This window comes from Aquarana catesbeiana, linkage group LG13, assembly GCF_042186555.1.
Source record: "Aquarana catesbeiana isolate 2022-GZ linkage group LG13, ASM4218655v1, whole genome shotgun sequence".
NCBI classification, from domain to species: domain Eukaryota; kingdom Metazoa; phylum Chordata; class Amphibia; order Anura; family Ranidae; genus Aquarana; species Aquarana catesbeiana.
In genome coordinates, this window is record NC_133336.1 from 77,622,290 (window position 1) to 77,639,952 (window position 17,663).

Below are 17,663 nucleotides of genomic sequence, written 5' to 3' on the forward strand. Positions count from 1 at the left end.
ATCCATTGCACTATAAGTGAAAAAACTTATTGAACAAAAAATGTCTTCAGTGTTGTCACATGAAAAGATATGATAAAATATTTTCAAAACTGCGGTGTACTCACTTTTGTGAGATACTGTATGCTCACTAGCCCTAAAGTATACCTGTTTTTGCATAAAATGTTCAGTCTTTTCTATAATTTTATTGGAGATATATTATGGGCTGGTGCTTGGCAGAGTTTTTTTTTTGTTTTACAAACCTCTTGTCAAAAATAAAACAAAAAGGTCTACTGACTCCTCAGATTTAATATATTCTATTATCTCTATTGCGTGTGAACAAGTGTAAACCTTTGAACATTTGCTGGGATACGGGGGTTGCATTAGCTCTTATTATCACACATTCATTGTGAAATTCATGTATTTATAGTGAAAAAGAATTAGAAAACAAAAAACATAAGCCAATACAATAAACACACACAGGTTGCTCACTCTCTCCAGAACTATGAACATACACCAATTCTCTCTTAAGCATATAAAGATTATTATTATCTTCTTTTTTTTATACAAAACGTAAAGTAGATATATTTACATATAGTGTATATGCATATAATTTGCATTGTCTTTTCCCCAACTGTAGACATTTTTGTAAAATATATATATAAAAAAAAAAAAAAAAAAATAGGACATTTGTACTTGTATGTAAGTCTGTGCTAAGATTGGTAAATGCAAGTTATTTCAGTGATAAGAAGTGCATCACTCCACTTTATATGTATATTTTGCTACAGCTGTATTGGATAACCTAGAAGCAAATACTTTGTGGACCTAGAAATACAGTTTACTCTCACAGTGACATCAGCAAGGCACTCCCTGTACAAAGGAAGCGCTGGAAACACTGCATTCTAATAAGGATAGGATCAGTAACAAGATGCTTTTTACCTCTGCTAACAGAAAGGGGTACTTTAAAGCCGACCAATCTTTATGGCAGAAGCAGTCCGAAATCTGTCAAAAATGCAGCATATCAATGCAGAAGAGACAAGAACCTCATGAATAAAAAGTAGGCACAGTGTCATGGGGATCATTGGTTTCTGACATATCGATAGGCCACATATAAATTGAATTGCAACAATTGACACTTCTTCCAGCCACTTTATAGCCCAACTCCAGGAATATACAAAATTCCCATTTGCAGTGCCCCCTCCCCGCAAGGGTTAAATGCTTGTTCTCTCCAGGGGGGCACAGTGCAGGCTCTATCACTACTGTCTCCCCATTCCAGCTGGCTTCGGCCAGAAGCTCCAGTATGTGAGCAGAGCCTGGGCTTCATCACATACAATACAGGGATATCAACCCTGTATTGGAGGACAAGGCGGCTGCAGTGCGACCTGCCAGAGCGAGCTTAAAGAGGCAGCTGTGGGGGACCGGTCGCAGCACCGGAGGGACCTTGCTGGAGCGTGGAATAAGGTAATAATTTCTCCTTATACCTTTACCCCTAGTGAAGGCCTCACTGCAGAGGTGATTTTTTTGATATTCCTGAAGTTGGGACTTAACAGAAATCTATAATAACATTTAAAAAAAGGCCAATCTTTACTACTGCAATCGATGCCGACTTCTGGGATGCACAGTAAATATAGGTCAGCAAAAACTGCAGTATGTTTAAAGGACATTCCTGGAATATGAAACTTCTGGATCATATTGAACCCCGAACATCACAGTAGAGTGACATCTCAGCTGTGTGTGAGATGAGATGAACATACCCGCTAATAATGCACAAAACAGGAGGCCTTGATCCAGGGAAGGTTTGTATTACATGGATAACCTCCTAGCATCACACTAATGTGCAAAATCCATCATCGAAATACAGTGAATATTACAAGAGAATAATAACTGATGTAAATCACCTAATGAGACGGTATAAAAAAAAAAAAAAAAAACACTCAAGGTCCACAAAAGAAATGTTCCTTCTCAGCAGAAATCCTCCTTTCAAAGGAAAGGAATCGAAAAAAAAAAAAAAAAAGGTTGTAAAAGTTATTTTTTCTTCTTTAAGTAACTTGTCTTTACAGGCACATGTGTAAAATAAAAAATAATTCTTTCATCTCTGAAACACTTGGTAAATTATATACGGATTTCCCAATAAATAGTTAATTTAAGATAAAAAGTTCTGAGTCCACTTTACACGTTCAGGAGTTTGATCCTTACAGAAACTGTCGACAGTGTGAAAAGAGAAATTTTGTAGGGGTGTGTAGGGAATAGAGCGAGGGTCCAGCCTCACTGTTCTGGCTTGGAGCTCTGCTTACATGTCTCCATCGTCTGAACTGTCGCTGCTTTCACTGCTGCTCTCGCAACTACTGTCGCTGCTGCTCCCGCTGTCGCTGCTCTCCATTCTCCGAGACCTGGCATGTAACGCAGCTCGTGCCGCCGCTGCTGCTGCCGCTGCTGCAGCGGCAGCAGCTTCATTTTGCCTTTGGGCTGCAGCTTTTTTCTCCTGCTCTGCATGGCTCTTCATATGTGCGCTTCGGCTTTTTACTTTGAAGAAGACCCTGCATGAAGAATAGATCAGATTTATATCCAAATAATTGTTATTGATATAGCAATTTTTAAAAAGGTTTTCTGTCTCTCATTGGAGACTTGGTTTGCGATCCACAGGTTATAGACTCACTACCAAAAGTATGACACATCTGATGAAGGGCCGACTTTGTGCAGTTTTGTATATGTGATGAATAGCTGATCCAAAAATTAAGATGAGATTCGATTTGGACAGAATTTCATGAATTAAGATGTCCCAAATTGAATCTGAATTTAAGTCCTCAACAAAATGGTGGCTGTCTGCACACAGACACCAACTCCCCGTTGTATAGGTTTAAATGATGGGCAAAAGATGGCTTCACCTCCTATTCTCCACCTGTAGAGAACTCCTCAGACGTGTTTTGCCCTTTTCTGGGCATACTCGTAGAGGGTCTCTTATATTTATCCAACAGGGAGTCAGTGTTTGTGCAGATGGCCACCGTTTTGTTGAAGTCTACTAGAGCCTGACAGACAGAATCGGCATGTCTTGCACCAGTGTTTTCACATGCTGATCTGACTGACAAGTTTGGAGTGGTATTCGGGCGGTACTATTTTCATTGTTTTGGGCTACATATGAATTTAGGCCATAGTTTTTTGTTTTTTTTTTAGTTCGGATTCCCAAATGGCTTCTGAGAGAAAGGGACCAAAGACTGCTTCTGCCTTCAGTGATTTTACTGTCGTCTGAGCACACTTTGCTTGACTGCCAGTGCCACTAGATTCTACCCTTCTATTTTAGTATCTTGGATAGAATTTTATAGCATGGCTCATGCTGTTTTTTGGCCACATCATCTACTCAGTCAGTGCTGCCAAGAGTTCCCAAACCATTCTGAACAATTTTGCGGCGTTTTGTGCGCTGCAACACTCACTTTTTTGCAGCATGTTTTAGATTCCCATTGACTTCAACACGATTTTCTGTTCAAAAACTCAAAATTTCAAAAGTTCCCAGATTAAAAAAGACTGACTGAACATCAACTGATCAAACAGACAGAATGGGAAAATCTCAGAATGGCTTTTGATGTCCTCCCAGGTTTTTTTTTTGGACTTATATCATGGAGCTACTTACAGGCTGAAAACCCTGAGCACCTGGCGAGTTCCTGACCACATTGAATCTCACTGACAGAAGTCTGCAGCAAACCACATGACCATGTCCCATTTTCAGTCACTTAGCCCTAGAGCCAGTGTCTTGGATTAAAGGGAGCATGCTGTCATCCTTATTTACCCACATTCTGGTATCCACAATCAACAACGAACCCGTTGCGCTGTGTTTAACCCTGGTCCTCAATGACATTATCACACCGTGTTCATAGTGACTGAATCAACTGTTGGAAAACTGTTAGAAGCCCCCCAGACACATAAGTATTATGTATCCAGGGTCAACTTGGAGGTCATAATTTATCAGCTCTGAAACCCAGCACTCTGCATATCCTAACATCACGTCTACCAGGGCTGCATGCTCAAAGTGGATCACGCAAATATTTTTAAAAGGGATATAGTTAGGTGACTACAGAATTTTTATTTATCTGCTACTGAATGTCAGTATAAGAGCTCCTGAAGTAAATAGAAAATCCTGACAGAAACAAAAACAGAATTTTTAAGTGGCTTGCCTACACAGTTTGTTGGCATATGCTCAAATCAAGAAATAAAAACTAATTGAACATGATGTATGTAATCCTAGAGGAGCTCACATCTCTCTATAGGCTGCAAAGTTTTTCAGCTGCCTTTTTATTATATTACAAAGCATTAGGTCTAGTGAGAGGCAGAAAGGATGTTGGCCCCTTACTAGAGCTGTATAAACAATTTAAAAAGCCAGCACCAATAAAGGAAAGATACATCTCTGGTCATAGTAATCTCCTGGGGATGCGTTTAGATCATCTGCCTACACAAGCCTTTTATTAAAAGGCAAGAAAACAAGGATGGAGCCACTCAACTTCCAAAAGTCCAGAGTATGTTTACAACACTATGACTAAGCTGCTGGTGGATTGAAACGTGTTGGAGGACCAGGTGGACTATCTCTGTAACAGGTGATATTATTAAATATACTCTCTGGACTGTCCTGGAGCCTGGATCCTTTGGTCAGTGGAGCAGTGATGGGAGGCTTGTGGTGGAACCGTTGGGACGATTTGCAATATTTATTTCCTTTTCTTAAAGGGTCAGTCCACTCCAGGATGGACTCATGGTAGATGCTTGAGAGATACATTACCTGTTTTTTATGCATCTAATAAACTCTATTGATAGAATTGGATTTCTTTTTTCAGGGCAGTGATAATATCCAAACAAGTTCAGTTTCAACCCAGAGGAGGCGTGATCAGAAGCTATAAATGTTAGGCAAATGTGATGGAGTATTTAGGAAGAACAGAATAGCCTTTAGTCCCACCATAGGCGATTTGTAACAGAACTAAGATCCCTTGTCCCCCAATTGTGCCTGGTCACTGGCTGTTCATGTACTGAACACGGTCTTGTAAATATACTGTATACATGTGTTCCATACCCCCCAAATATTAAGTAATAGTGGGATATTTGGCTGACCCTGCCAGAAGAGAACATTATGGTGCTGTGCAGCACCATGCTTTTCTTCCCCCCTTACAAGTTTCATTTGAAGGTTGAGTCCTAATACCACAACTCTTACAAATGTTTTTCAGACAAACACCTAAACCATGTGATGGTCATATGTAGTGTCTGAATTTGCCTGTAATATTGCACAATGTAATGTGCCACAAAAAAGTTTATCATTGTTCATTCACCTACCTGCCACACTTTTTACATGGGAAAGTGCCCTCTTGTGCAGGAGGCTGTTTTTGAGTTGTTGGCTTCCTTGTGTTCTCTGGGGAGAACTGTACCCGTGGACTTCGGCTCCTTTGCCTGGAAGTTTTCTCTGTTATAGATGTGTCATGGTCCTGGCTTCTTAGAATCAAAGTGTCATTTGTCTAAAAAAACAAACAAAAAAAACATTTAGAGAAAAACTATATCATTGTTTGGAGACCTATTTAAAATGTACAATTAGAATGTAAGGATCCTTTCACATGGGTGTTCCGTCTGTAGTTTTACATTCATCCATTGACGGAGGAAAAAAAGGGCAAACAGATATAAATGGATGATCATTTACAGCCATGTATGTTCAGGAAGAGGACCCAAACGGTCCATTTTTGCATTGGTTGTTATGAGCCGGCATCCTAACAACCTTTGACTTACCCTTTCTGTCAGCAGCAGCAATGAGTCAGTGGTTGTTAAGGAGCCAGCTCCCACCAGCTTACTAACATCGATGGTGGGTCCCCGATGACAGCAGAATATAAAGAAAATAGCTGAAAAAATGTGTAAGTCTTGCCCTCCCCAATCCAAATCCACACCAGGCCCTTTTGGTCTGCTATAGATTGGAGGAGGGACCTCACGCCAATTTTTTTTATTTTTATGGCGTGCCACCCCCCCCCAGAGTCCATGTTAGACCCTTACCTAAACATGCAGCCCAGCAGGCCTCCACCACGTCTATTTCTCCATTGTTATTGCATAGTGAGGTTTAGGATCTTGCAACCTTAAAGAGGTGGAGATCTACCTGAACAACATGGGAGAAGTCAAAGATCACCACGCACAGTGTCGCCTCCTCACACCAGTTTTAAACCTGTAATTCCTGTACTATAGCGTCTCAATCGCGTGCATTACACAGCAATCATGGTTTTAAATCAAGTGGTGAGAAGGCAACATATCTTCTCCTCACCACCTGTCAAACACACTCAGATCACTTTTTAGAGGAGCAGCAGTGCTTGCTGCATTTGTAAATGAGCTCTTAGTTGCATTTGGCAGGGGCACTCCTAGGGCTTGTTCACACGTAAAATCCTGTGGTTGAGTTGTGGTTTTACTGCCCCAATCCCCACCCCCAAGGTGTACACACGCTGCAGCAGGACTTAAGCTCCCTATTGCTTTTGGTGCATGCTACCGCCTGCCAATCAGGACCTATTCAAGTAAATGGTGCCATTCCACATGGGACAGGAGCCAGCACTACAGAGGAGGCATCAGCTTATTGCGGCTCTTGCTCCCTATTACAGCTCCATCTTTACAATTAGACCTTCTGCAGTGCACTCTGATGCTCTGGGATCAAGGGTCAGCAAGCCCAGACCACAATTTACCAGTCTCCTGTCCGCAATCTACTGGTAGATCGTGATCTACAGGTTGCTGACCCTTGGTCTACACTATCCGCAGCTCTCTTCCAACCGTGTCTGTTTGCCCTACCATTGGTACAATTTGTCCATTAAAGTACACTATAAGCAAGTACATTGCTGCATTCATTGTAAAAATCCCATGGAGGCTATTGGAGGAGAGGTGGTGGAGTAATATGTGAATGGTCTTGGAGGCAAAGAGGATCACCTTTGGATGGACTACATCTTAATGCCTGTTCAGACCTCTTATAATTTGGAGATAATCTCAGAAGTGAGCAGACCTGCACACACTTTTGCACGGAGGTGTTTTGGAGGAGATGTTCACAAGAATTATCTGAAGTGGAAACTTTTCATTATTCACACAGAGCACTTAGGGTACTGTTCAAGGACATATATATATATATATATATATATATATATAATATATATATTATTTTTTTTAATTAGTTTTTTGTAATAAGAAGTTTTTGTTTATTATGTTTGTTTTGATAATCCCTGAGGTTTATTTACACTGATTATCATTTGGAAGTATATTTTAAGTGTAGCGCTGCACACTTATAAAGTATTTGTCGTTATTTAGCTGCGAATGAACACACGAGGTGCGAGCTGACTTCACTTTAGTCACATTCAAAATGTTTCTTTGTTGCGCGGACACATTCTTCACTAATCTTTAGATTATACAAGATGTATTTGTGAAAGTGCCAATCCAATGACACAAATACATGTGTTACATGATCACATGCAGTATTTATAATGTTTTACTTGGCCAGTATAACACCACATTAAGAGCTCTTGCATGTGGGCTAGCTGAGCCTGTTTGGCGTAATTGCAGCCGTATTTCCTCCACCCAGACAGCCTAGGTGCAGTGTACAGCCTGTCATTACCATGGATGGCTGTACTCTGTTGTACTCATGTATGTGATGGTGGTAATATAAACACAAGTACAGCACAGGGGCAGAAAATTATAACCTGTTAGGACAGCTTTTGGTTGTCCTTTCATGGTGTACTTGTCAATAAAAAGGACTTTGAGAGCTCTTACTATATCACTGGCTTGTAGGGTTTGTGTGACTTTTATTAGGGGGGCAGATTGCCTTCTGTCCACCTCCTCCTCCTCTTCTTCCTGCTTCACCTGCACCATGTTCTCCTCTATCTCCTTCCCCACATTAGGGTCTTGTGTGCTCTCCTGTTTGGAAGATTCTCTTTGGGAAGGGACAGCTGTTGCAAGTCGCTGAGAACTCTGTAATGGAAAACAGAAGCATCATCAATCCTGAGACATAAGCTAGTTAATTCAAAGCTCTGTTAAAGAAAATGTTAAGATAAAAAGAGATGTTAAAACCGGTACCTTATTACATGTATAAGGTGGTATTCACACGTTGGGAGACTCCAAATTTGTGGATTTGAATTTAGTACTGATTCTGCTTGCTGTTCAAGCATCTGAAAGCAACTTTCACCAAGTATAAGCAGACCCTATAATGGTCTCTAAGTGTTGAAAGATTAATCTGCTATGAACCTTGATATATGAGTACTATACTTCATGCCTTCTCAGTTTTTGTATTACAAATGTTGTATAATATATGCAGCAACTTCAAATGATTTGTATTTGTTTGATAAAATAAATAAAAATTATTGTTGGAAAAAAAAAAAAAAAAAAAAAAAAAAGAAAGATTAATCTGCTGTTAGCCGAAAATCACCAACCACAAAAAGGTGCAAACCTCTGAGTCATTCATGTTAAAACGACCATTAATAAATAAGTTTACAGATTGCAGCTGTCAGTAACTACTTATGATGTGACTGCTTTCAAAATACAACTCCCAACATGCACTGCATCAGTGCCATGCTAAAGGACATGCAGGGGTGGTAAAGAGGTTGGTTTGGGCAGAGACTGGCCATGCCCCCTTAGTCTCTGCTTTCTATGATATTGCTGGCAAGTTGCTAATGATAAAAGAGCAGATGGCTTGGTGTTGTCATGTCAGTAAAGGGGGTGTGTCAGAGACTAGATCAGGTGTCTCAAACAAACTACAAGTCCCATCATGCCTCTGCCTGTGGGAGTCATGCTTGTAACTGTCAGCCTTGCAATGCCTCATGGGACTTGTAGTCTTGCAACAGCTGGAGGGCCGCCAGTTTGAGACCCCTGGACTAGATTGTCAACACACAGGAGAAATGAATATGAAAAATGGTCACCCGCCTGCAGAAAAGCAGAAAATTCTGAACAAAACTACTGAGATTTCTCTCCATATGGGATGCATATGAAAACAACACCGACCACTCCCTGTATGCTGGGACTCTACTACTGTCAGTAAATATTTCTTTTTACAAAGTCCAGAAATCTGAACCCACGATGAAAAAAATGGAGTAGGTTTCCCTCAGTAAAAAAACATATGTCAAATCTATCAGTAGAAGCAGGCAGTTTAAGCTACATGCAGATTGTGACTGTTCCTGCAAAAGTGCAACTTCTCCTCCCTGTCCCACCTTGTCAGCCTCTCTGCTGTTCACGGAGGTTCTCTTTATAAGAGACAGAGTTCAGCTTTAAAAACAATCATAAATATGCCTCTTACTCTATTCTGTCAAGAAACATTCCAAGCACTTCTTGAATTTCAACCAATACACACGCACCATGATTTTCATATGGGGAACCTCAAGCAGTTATCCAATTTCTCCCATCAAATGTAAAATATAAAAAAATTGGAAATGTCATCTATTTAAACAGTATACTGGCTCATCATCAATTAAACAGTTCACCTTCATTTCTGTATACTGCATTTATAATGAAATAAAAATAGTTTTCTAGGAAATATAGTAATGGACAGCGAGGCTGTGATTATATATTCTGCTGGACAGCTTGGGAGAAATGACCAACCAGAAAGGTATGCAGTAACTCATAGAAATAGATCTTCTTTCAATAGTCTCCATGCTGTAAACTGCTGTGTTGCCATGGACTTCTGTAGACTAATCCCTTCTATGATATATCACAAAGTAAGAATGCATGTCAGCCAACATAGTGAAGCTTATGCTGTAAGTTATAACAAGGAATAAACCCAACATACAAAGTGGCATAAACTCAAAGTAGTCCATGAGATCTGATCTTACTCTAATCAAGTAACTAAAATATTGGGAGCAGAAAATGGAGAAAGGACGGCTGCACCCCAAAATAATGTCTTTATTAAATGAAGCTAAATCCATACATCAATCAGAGACACAGGAGCCAAATTTTCTCCATCATTGGCCAATCTTGTACATGGGATGGGGGGAGAGGGATCGTATTTTTGGATCGAATAGCCCCCGTCGTAAAGATACAATATTTTATTGTCGCTTCATACACGATCTGTTGTTCATTGTCGCTGGCGAGCAATTCAGCATGGAAGCTTGGTTGGACTATTTAAATAAAAATGATTTGAATTTACGATTTACAGGGCATCACAGCCCCAGGTCCATCGAGTTTCTGGATGTTGAGCTGTGGGCCAGTGACGGCGAGGTGACCTCTAATTTGTTTAGAAAACCCACTGTGGGCAATGCCCTATTGAGAGCCGATTCAGGCCAACCAAAACATACAATAAGAGGCTCAGGCTGAGACGTATCTGTAGCAAAGATTCTGATTTTATAAAAGAAGCAGGGGACATGGCAACCAGATCTGAGGACCGAGGTTATTCTAAATCTATGATTTTCAGAGCCTTCAGAATTGCTGAGAACACCCCACGTTCTCAGCTAATCTCAGATTAGAGTTAGAGCCTTAGACCCCTTTCACACTGGATCGTTTTGCAGGCGCTACAGCGTTAAAAATATCGCCTGCAAACCGCCCCAAAACAGCTGCTCCCCCGAGGGCTTTCACACTGGAGCGTTGCGCTGGCAGGGCATCAGAAAAAGTCCTGCCAGCAGCTTCTTTGGAGCGGTGAACTCACCGCTCCTCCACCACTGCTCCCCATTGAAATCAATGGGGCAACGCTGCGATACTGCCTGCAAAACGCAGCCGCAGGCGAATTTAACCCCTTTTCAGCCGCTAGCAGGGGGTTAAAACCGCCCCGCTATCGGCCGAATACAGCCGCTAAAAATAGTGCCGCTTTACCGCTGATACCCGGGCGTCGGCAGCGTGAAAGGGGTCTTAGAGTTGTTATTAGAAAAGAGTTCTCCTCTAATGCCAGTTCTCCTCCTGAGTTCTCAACACCCTTCAGTGTGGAATTTAACCAAATTACGAACATCATTACCAGGTCCATTCCTGAGCTGTTCAATGATCCAATATATGCTTGGATCCTGACAGGCGGCACCAAAACGGTATCTCCCAGTCTATTCACCAGCACTAGTCCTGGAACCCACTAGTTACAATTTAAAGGCACCTTCGGTGGTGGTAGCAGAACATTATTGCCCCCTTATCAAAAAGGGTGATACTGTCTGTTCTCCTGTGACTGGTAAAACAATCAAAGTTTCTTCATTTATCAACACCAAATTCCTAGCTTATGTCATCACTTGCCGTTTATTCAACATCCAATACGTAGGATGGACTACCCGACGGTTGAGAGACCGTCTTTATGACCATCTGTATGACAATGATAAAAATCATTCCACCAATGTCACCAGGCATTGGATCGATGTACATCATAAGGATACTTCAGGTTTGGGTATACAGGGCATAGAGAGAGAATTACCACACCCATCAGAGGGGGCGATAGATTCCGGACACTCTGCATATTTCACATAAATACTAGAAAGCCGATGGGGTTAAATTTTGAATGGGATGTGTCTTACTTTTATGATTGAGAACATCAGCTATGGTATATAAAAAAAGTTTTTATATAATTTAATAGTAAGAATTTTTTTTTTCTTTTTAATAGAATTTCTTCCATTCGCTATTTTACTCGTTCTAGACATATCCATCTGGATATTCCACTTAAATACTAGAAAGTCGATGGAGTCAAATTTTGAAGGGGATGTGTTCTACTTTCACGATTGAAAACATCACCTATAGTATATGATTTTTACAGAATCCCTTCCATTCACTATTTCACTTGTTTTAGACATTTTCATTCTCCGGTATATTTTTGCCCCCCCCCCCCCCCGTTCCTATTTATTTACTTTCATTTTACCTTGTATAAACACAGTCCCTTTTCTCCCTCACATAGCTAGGTACTATATAGTCATTTCACTTCACTTTGTTCTATTGTTATTATTATTATACGCGATTTATATAGCGCCAACAGTTTACGCAGCGCTTTACAATGTAGAGGGGGGACAACACAATTACAGTACAATACAAAAGGTACAGGAGGGTCCTGCTCGTAGAGCTTACATTCTAAAGGGAGGGATTATTATTACTGTTATAATACACTAGGACTAGATTAGCGATTACATCTTGAAATGACAATAAATATTCTAATTTTACACAAAAAACTAAACATCTGGAGTTATATGGACATATAGATTAAGGGGGTCCTCACGTCACATGTGGCCACATTTAGGTTGTTGAGGATCAATATGTTCTTATTCCACACAATACAAAACAGATATGTCCCTGATCTTCTCTTTCTATCATGTAAGGGTCCCCCCATCTACATGTATGTATACATCCGTGTGTGTGTGTCTATTATTATCACTTTATTTTATGGGTAAAGCATCTTTGCTTTGTTCTGCTTTCATCCTGAACATCGCATATCGATATCTAGCCACATACACGGAACGATATGTATACGCACATTTTTAGAATCTTCTAACACATTTTTATATTACATGTTTTGCACATTTATTGATGTTTATACCTCACTTAATGTTTTTATTGGGTATTTGGCAGTCACATGAATATCGTATGTTAGGCCCCATTCACACCTGAGCATTTTGTAACTTGAAGTCTGAAGCTACAAAATGCTTGAGGGGAAAAAATCCATTATTCTCTATGGAGATGGTTCACATCTCCACTCCAAGTCGCCTGAAGCTCAAACAAGTTCTGGACCCTTTTTTGGCACTCGGATTGGGCAGATTTGGGCGTTTTTGGAGCATATTCACCCCTGGAAGCAGATGACAACATAGCAACAAATGATGAAACAGATGATCATTTGATCATTTTTCCTATTGGCTAATAAAAAAAAGCGCCAAAGCTCAAAAACGCCAGAAAACGCTGCATGGAAACGCGCAAATACTCGCGATAAAACGTGTGACAGAACGCCTGAAAAACACTCAAAAACGCTATGCTCAGGTGTGAATGGGGTCTTATGCATTTGATTTAGAAATAAATTATATGTACGGAGTGCCAAGGAGAGCAATCTGCTGCAGCCCAATAATCTAACCCTGAATTTCTAAGGTTACTCCAATATATGTTTATTATTTAGTTCCTTTATTTAGTTCCTTTTTCTTTTATGGGTTAAAATGATCTAATATATTGGTTGACTTGATCGCCTCGTTGATTACTCCTCCCCCACATGTGTGAAAGGTTTCTGCAGGACCACAGCTGATCACGATCTGGATTAGATACAATTGGTCAGGTGACCACCATATATTATTTTGTTGTGTATAAAAGACAGATTGCGATCGGTAGTCCTACAGCTATAATTAAGCACCTTTACCGGTGCGAAACGCATCAGTTATCATCTGGACCTGTGTCTCTGATTGATGCATGGATTTAGCTTCAGATGTAGAGATGTGTTTTTTTTTTTTTGACCTTGAAGAAGGGGACATACCCCAAAAGCTTGTCCTGAAAAATTGTATGCAAATAAAAAAAAGTATCATGGACAGTACTCAATTTTCTCTGTCACAATTGCACTAATACAGCTACAATCACATCAAGCTTCATTTAATAAAGGCATTATTTCCTTTCTCTATTTTCTGCCATTTGACTTTGCTGAGTCGGTGTTCTGCTGAGAAAGTTCCTCTCGGCGGATAAGGACCCCCCTCTAGTGCGCAGGCGCAGTAGGAGCTGGCGGAAATAGCCGAAGCGAAATAGACTAGAAATCAGCTGTACACGGCGCCTGTAAGAGGGCCCCTTTGCGGGCTCGCTTCGCTCGCCACGCTTCGGGCACGGCCTCGCTGCGCTCGGCACTTTTTTATTCTACCTCTATGTCCACTAGGATGGTGGGGCTTGAACCTGGACCTAGGGTGCAGGCGCCGTGTAAAGCTGATTGGAGTTTTTCAGCTTCGGCTATTTTTGGCGGCTGCTAGTCATTGGTACTGCACAAGCGCAGCGCCTGCGCAGTACAGGGGGGTCCTTATCCGCCGGGGGAACTTTCTCGGCAAGACACCGGCTCCCTTTATCTCCTATATACTAGGACGGTGTGAACACAAGCGATACCACCCGGAGCGGTAATTATTACCGTGATAAAATATTGAGGGCTTCTGTTGATTGGCTTTTGTTTGCATCATTAATTGCATCTCCACCCAATAGGAATGCAAAAAACAGACAGAAGCAGGTTGATGCAACAGGTCAGATGGAAGATTTCAGTGGAGTTCCCAACTGATCTAGAATGAAAGCTACATAATACTGAAAGGGTTGCCGGTTACTGCAACTTGTACTCTACCTTTTAATATATGCCTGAATGTTTTTTTTTTTTTCCAGTTCAGTGAAATGATAATTTAAGAATTAAAAAAGTAGCTGACGTTTGTATAAATCAGTACAACCCAGATAGACGTCGATACATGCAGCTTGCAGATTAGCAGGTCACACCCTTCCGAAATGGTTGTTGAGGATGGCTGGCTATTGGAATGTCTCAACCAAACACTTGTCAGCCATTAGCTGCTGAGCTTCTACAGAAGATCTAGCTATTACCACCAGCTTGGCACAGACGTAAGCAACATGACAGAGGGAGCAGATGTGTAATCAGAGCTCCCCCTGCCCTTCACACACAGTCTAAATCGGCAGACACTCTCTCTCCTTTTTCCTCTACGTGAATACAACCAACAAGTTAGGGCTGGCACACAAATGCCTGGAACCTCCCCAGCTGGGCCACAGCCAAAACACTTGTCACAACTGATTCTTTCTGTGGATCGAATGTCTAGGTGGAGGCTCAGTCTTGGAACATCAGGTTCCCAGCATTGGCCAGTCAACGTGGCCTTTTTGGTGACACTTTAATGCAAACAGCATTACAGTGAAAAGGAACATTTAAAGCTTGTGTTGGCCACTGCAGACAAACATTCTGCACCTTGATCTGATCAACCTCACATGTGGCTGGTTACATGGCTGGCATATAAATGAGCAAAAGGAAAAAATGACTAACACTGGAAGTGATTTTATCAGAACTTTAAAATGTTTGGCCAAGCAGAAAATAAATTCATGCTGATCACGCACAAACAGGCTAGAACTAAAAAAAAAAAAAAAATTAAAAAGTGAGAAACCTTAAGATGCAAAAACTTTGTAACTTTACAAAAAAAAAAAAAAAAACAAATGTCAAACTTCTTTTTCTCTACAGATAACTAGTACATGTCTGGGATGGAGACATCACCACGCTGGATGACTTTGTATTAAAATAATTATGTCAAACTGTAACAAAAAGGTTAACGAGGGGTGAACTCTGGAATCCCAAACTACGTGTGTGTCTGTGTGTGAACTCTGCATTACTCCTGACCCTTGCACTCTATTGTGTTACTCATTCCTGACCCCTGCAGTATTTATATAACATACAGCTGATTGACTCCTGCACTCTACATTACTTACTCCTGATCCCTGCATTTGTAACAACTATCCCCTGCACTCTGCATTACATAATACTGACCCCTGTATTGTGGGTTTCCCACTCCTGCACTCTAGACATTGCATACTTTTGATCCCTGCACATAGGCTCACACTTTAAGCTCCTCTCAATGTCAGCGCAGGTCTTCCACGGCACACAGTGTGCTGCATTATACCTCTCCTCTGGGTGATGAAAGAGGGGGACAGGGCCTTGCCAGGGCCCCATGATTTCTAAACAGAGCCCTGGTAAAATGCCCCACTTTATTTTCCTTTGACCCATCCTTTCCAACAAAATGCCTTCAGCTTTGATCGATCAACCTTGTGTTAAAAGTTCCTAGCAGTTTGTAAAAATCTAAAATACCTTAATATCGATCTCGGAGTCTTCTCTGGGGTTTTTCTCATCTGTGACGGCCTCTACATCTCCGAATATTAACATCCCATTGCGTCCTATTTTCACCTGCTTTTTGTAGGTGTAGTAAAACTCGACACACTGGGACACGGTTTTTGTTTTAATCTGAAACATCCATCAAAACAATACAATTAGCTCCATGTATACAACACACGCTACAATCCCACTTGCTGCATACAGTATACCTGTGCACACCAAATAAGTGACTACATAGTAAAACTAGGCTAATGAGAATGTCCCAGAATTGTAATTATACTATCCCAAATGGTCCTGTTTGAAAGTAACAACTCCAAGAACCAAACAAAATATTAAATGTAACAATAAAAACCCAGGTTTTTTTTTATCCAAGTACCTGGTTAATTTGGTAGTTTGGCAGCTGCAGTCTGTAGGTTAACATTCTTAGACACAGCTATCTGTGCTGTGAGAACCTTAATCTAGATTTCAGCTCTCACCAACAGCCGCAGGTCTCAGAATAACAAATGGGAACCAATTTAGCTTGGTTCCTTATCATGTGATCACCATGACAACCAATCATGGCGATCACTAGAAGTTTGCTTGCAAGCCAATTTTTCCAGCCTGAAGATGGCACTTAAAGTGGTTGTAAACCCTTACAGACCACTTTAACCTACAGATAAGCCTAGATTAAGGCTTACCCATAGGTGCAAGAAATACCGTGTAGGTTAAGGAGATATTTTCCTAAAAACGGGCACCAATGTCTACGGCGCATGCGCGGCGATGGAGGACGTGAACGAGGGTCGCTTCGGGGGCTTCAATCCCAGGTAAGTAATTCATAATGAGCTAGTATGCTATGCATACTAGCTCATTATGCCTTTGCCCTGCAGGGTGTTTTTTTTTTTGACAGGGTTTACTTCCTCTTTAAGGCAAAAAAGGAAGGAGAAGCGCCAGACAAATCCTAGTGCAGCATTATTTTATTGGATTCAAATACAAATTGTTGACAATATAAGGTGCACTTACATAGTGCTAGTGAGGGTAGGTGCTTTCCAGATCCAGCATAACAGAAGAGCCACCGGGATGTCCCTGTGGAAGAGTCCACGAGCGCCGTGTGTCAGCAGGAAGCTAAAGCCTCGAGGAGAGGACAGCCGACGTCCTCCCCAGGTCCCTCAAGGCTTCAGCTTTCCACTGACACACGGCGCTCGTGGACTCTTCCACAGGGACACCCCGGTGGCTCTTCTGTTATGCTGGATCTGGAAAGCACCTACCCTCACTAGCACTATGTAAGTGCACCTTATATTGTCAACAATTTGTATTTTAGTCAAATAAAATAATGCTGCACTAGGATTTGCCTGGCGCTTCTCTTCCTTTTTTGCCTTTCTTTTCCCATAGTGATCGGGGTCCCCCAGCCCGCGCCTGATGCAGTCTCGCTCCCGTTGCAGCATTTGTTTCAGAGACTCAGTTGACAGGGGCGCACCCCCTAGAACGCCATGTTTTTATTTATCTTTGTATTTAATTTTTACCTCTAAAATATATTTTTGTTGTTGTTATTGATGAACCAGCATACTTATGCATGTCCACCCACTATTTTTCATAATCAGGCGTTTCAGCGCTGAGTGTTACACTAGTGTAGGGGTCTCAAACTGGCGGCCCTCCAGCTGTTGCAAAACTACAAGTCCCATCATGCCTCTGCCTGTGAGAGTCATGCTTATAACTGTCAGCCTTGCAATGCCTCATGGGACTTGTAGTTTCACAACAGCTGGAGGGGAACCAGTTTGAGACCCATGCACTAGTGCTTTATGTGTGTGTTTTTTCTAATGAAGATGGCACTTTCCTATCTCTGTGTGCACTCACTGTGCACAGAAAAAAAAAAAAAAAAAACAGTGTTCGAAATTACCTAGTATGTAATAAGTTAAAACATATGGTTAGAGGTAATATGTAAAATACCCAAAATGCAATGTTTTTAACCTGCTTG

General features: G+C 41.2%; 1 protein-coding gene across 2 annotated transcripts in view; it reads right to left on the reverse strand.

The window, feature by feature from the left end:
- Window positions 1-267: 267 nt before the first annotated feature.
- Window positions 268-17,663, reverse strand: part of MIDEAS (mitotic deacetylase associated SANT domain protein) — a 144,970-nt gene continuing 127,574 nt past the window's right edge. For both annotated transcript variants that reach the window (XM_073608873.1, XM_073608872.1), the window contains exons 10-13: window positions 15,689-15,841; window positions 7,726-7,923; window positions 5,284-5,462; window positions 268-2,513 (exon numbers count right to left, since the gene is read on the reverse strand). In XM_073608873.1, the coding sequence (XP_073464974.1) occupies window positions 2,267-2,513; window positions 5,284-5,462; window positions 7,726-7,923; window positions 15,689-15,841 (777 nt within the window). In that variant the 3' untranslated portion in view covers window positions 268-2,266. The remainder of the gene's footprint in view (window positions 2,514-5,283; window positions 5,463-7,725; window positions 7,924-15,688; window positions 15,842-17,663) is intronic.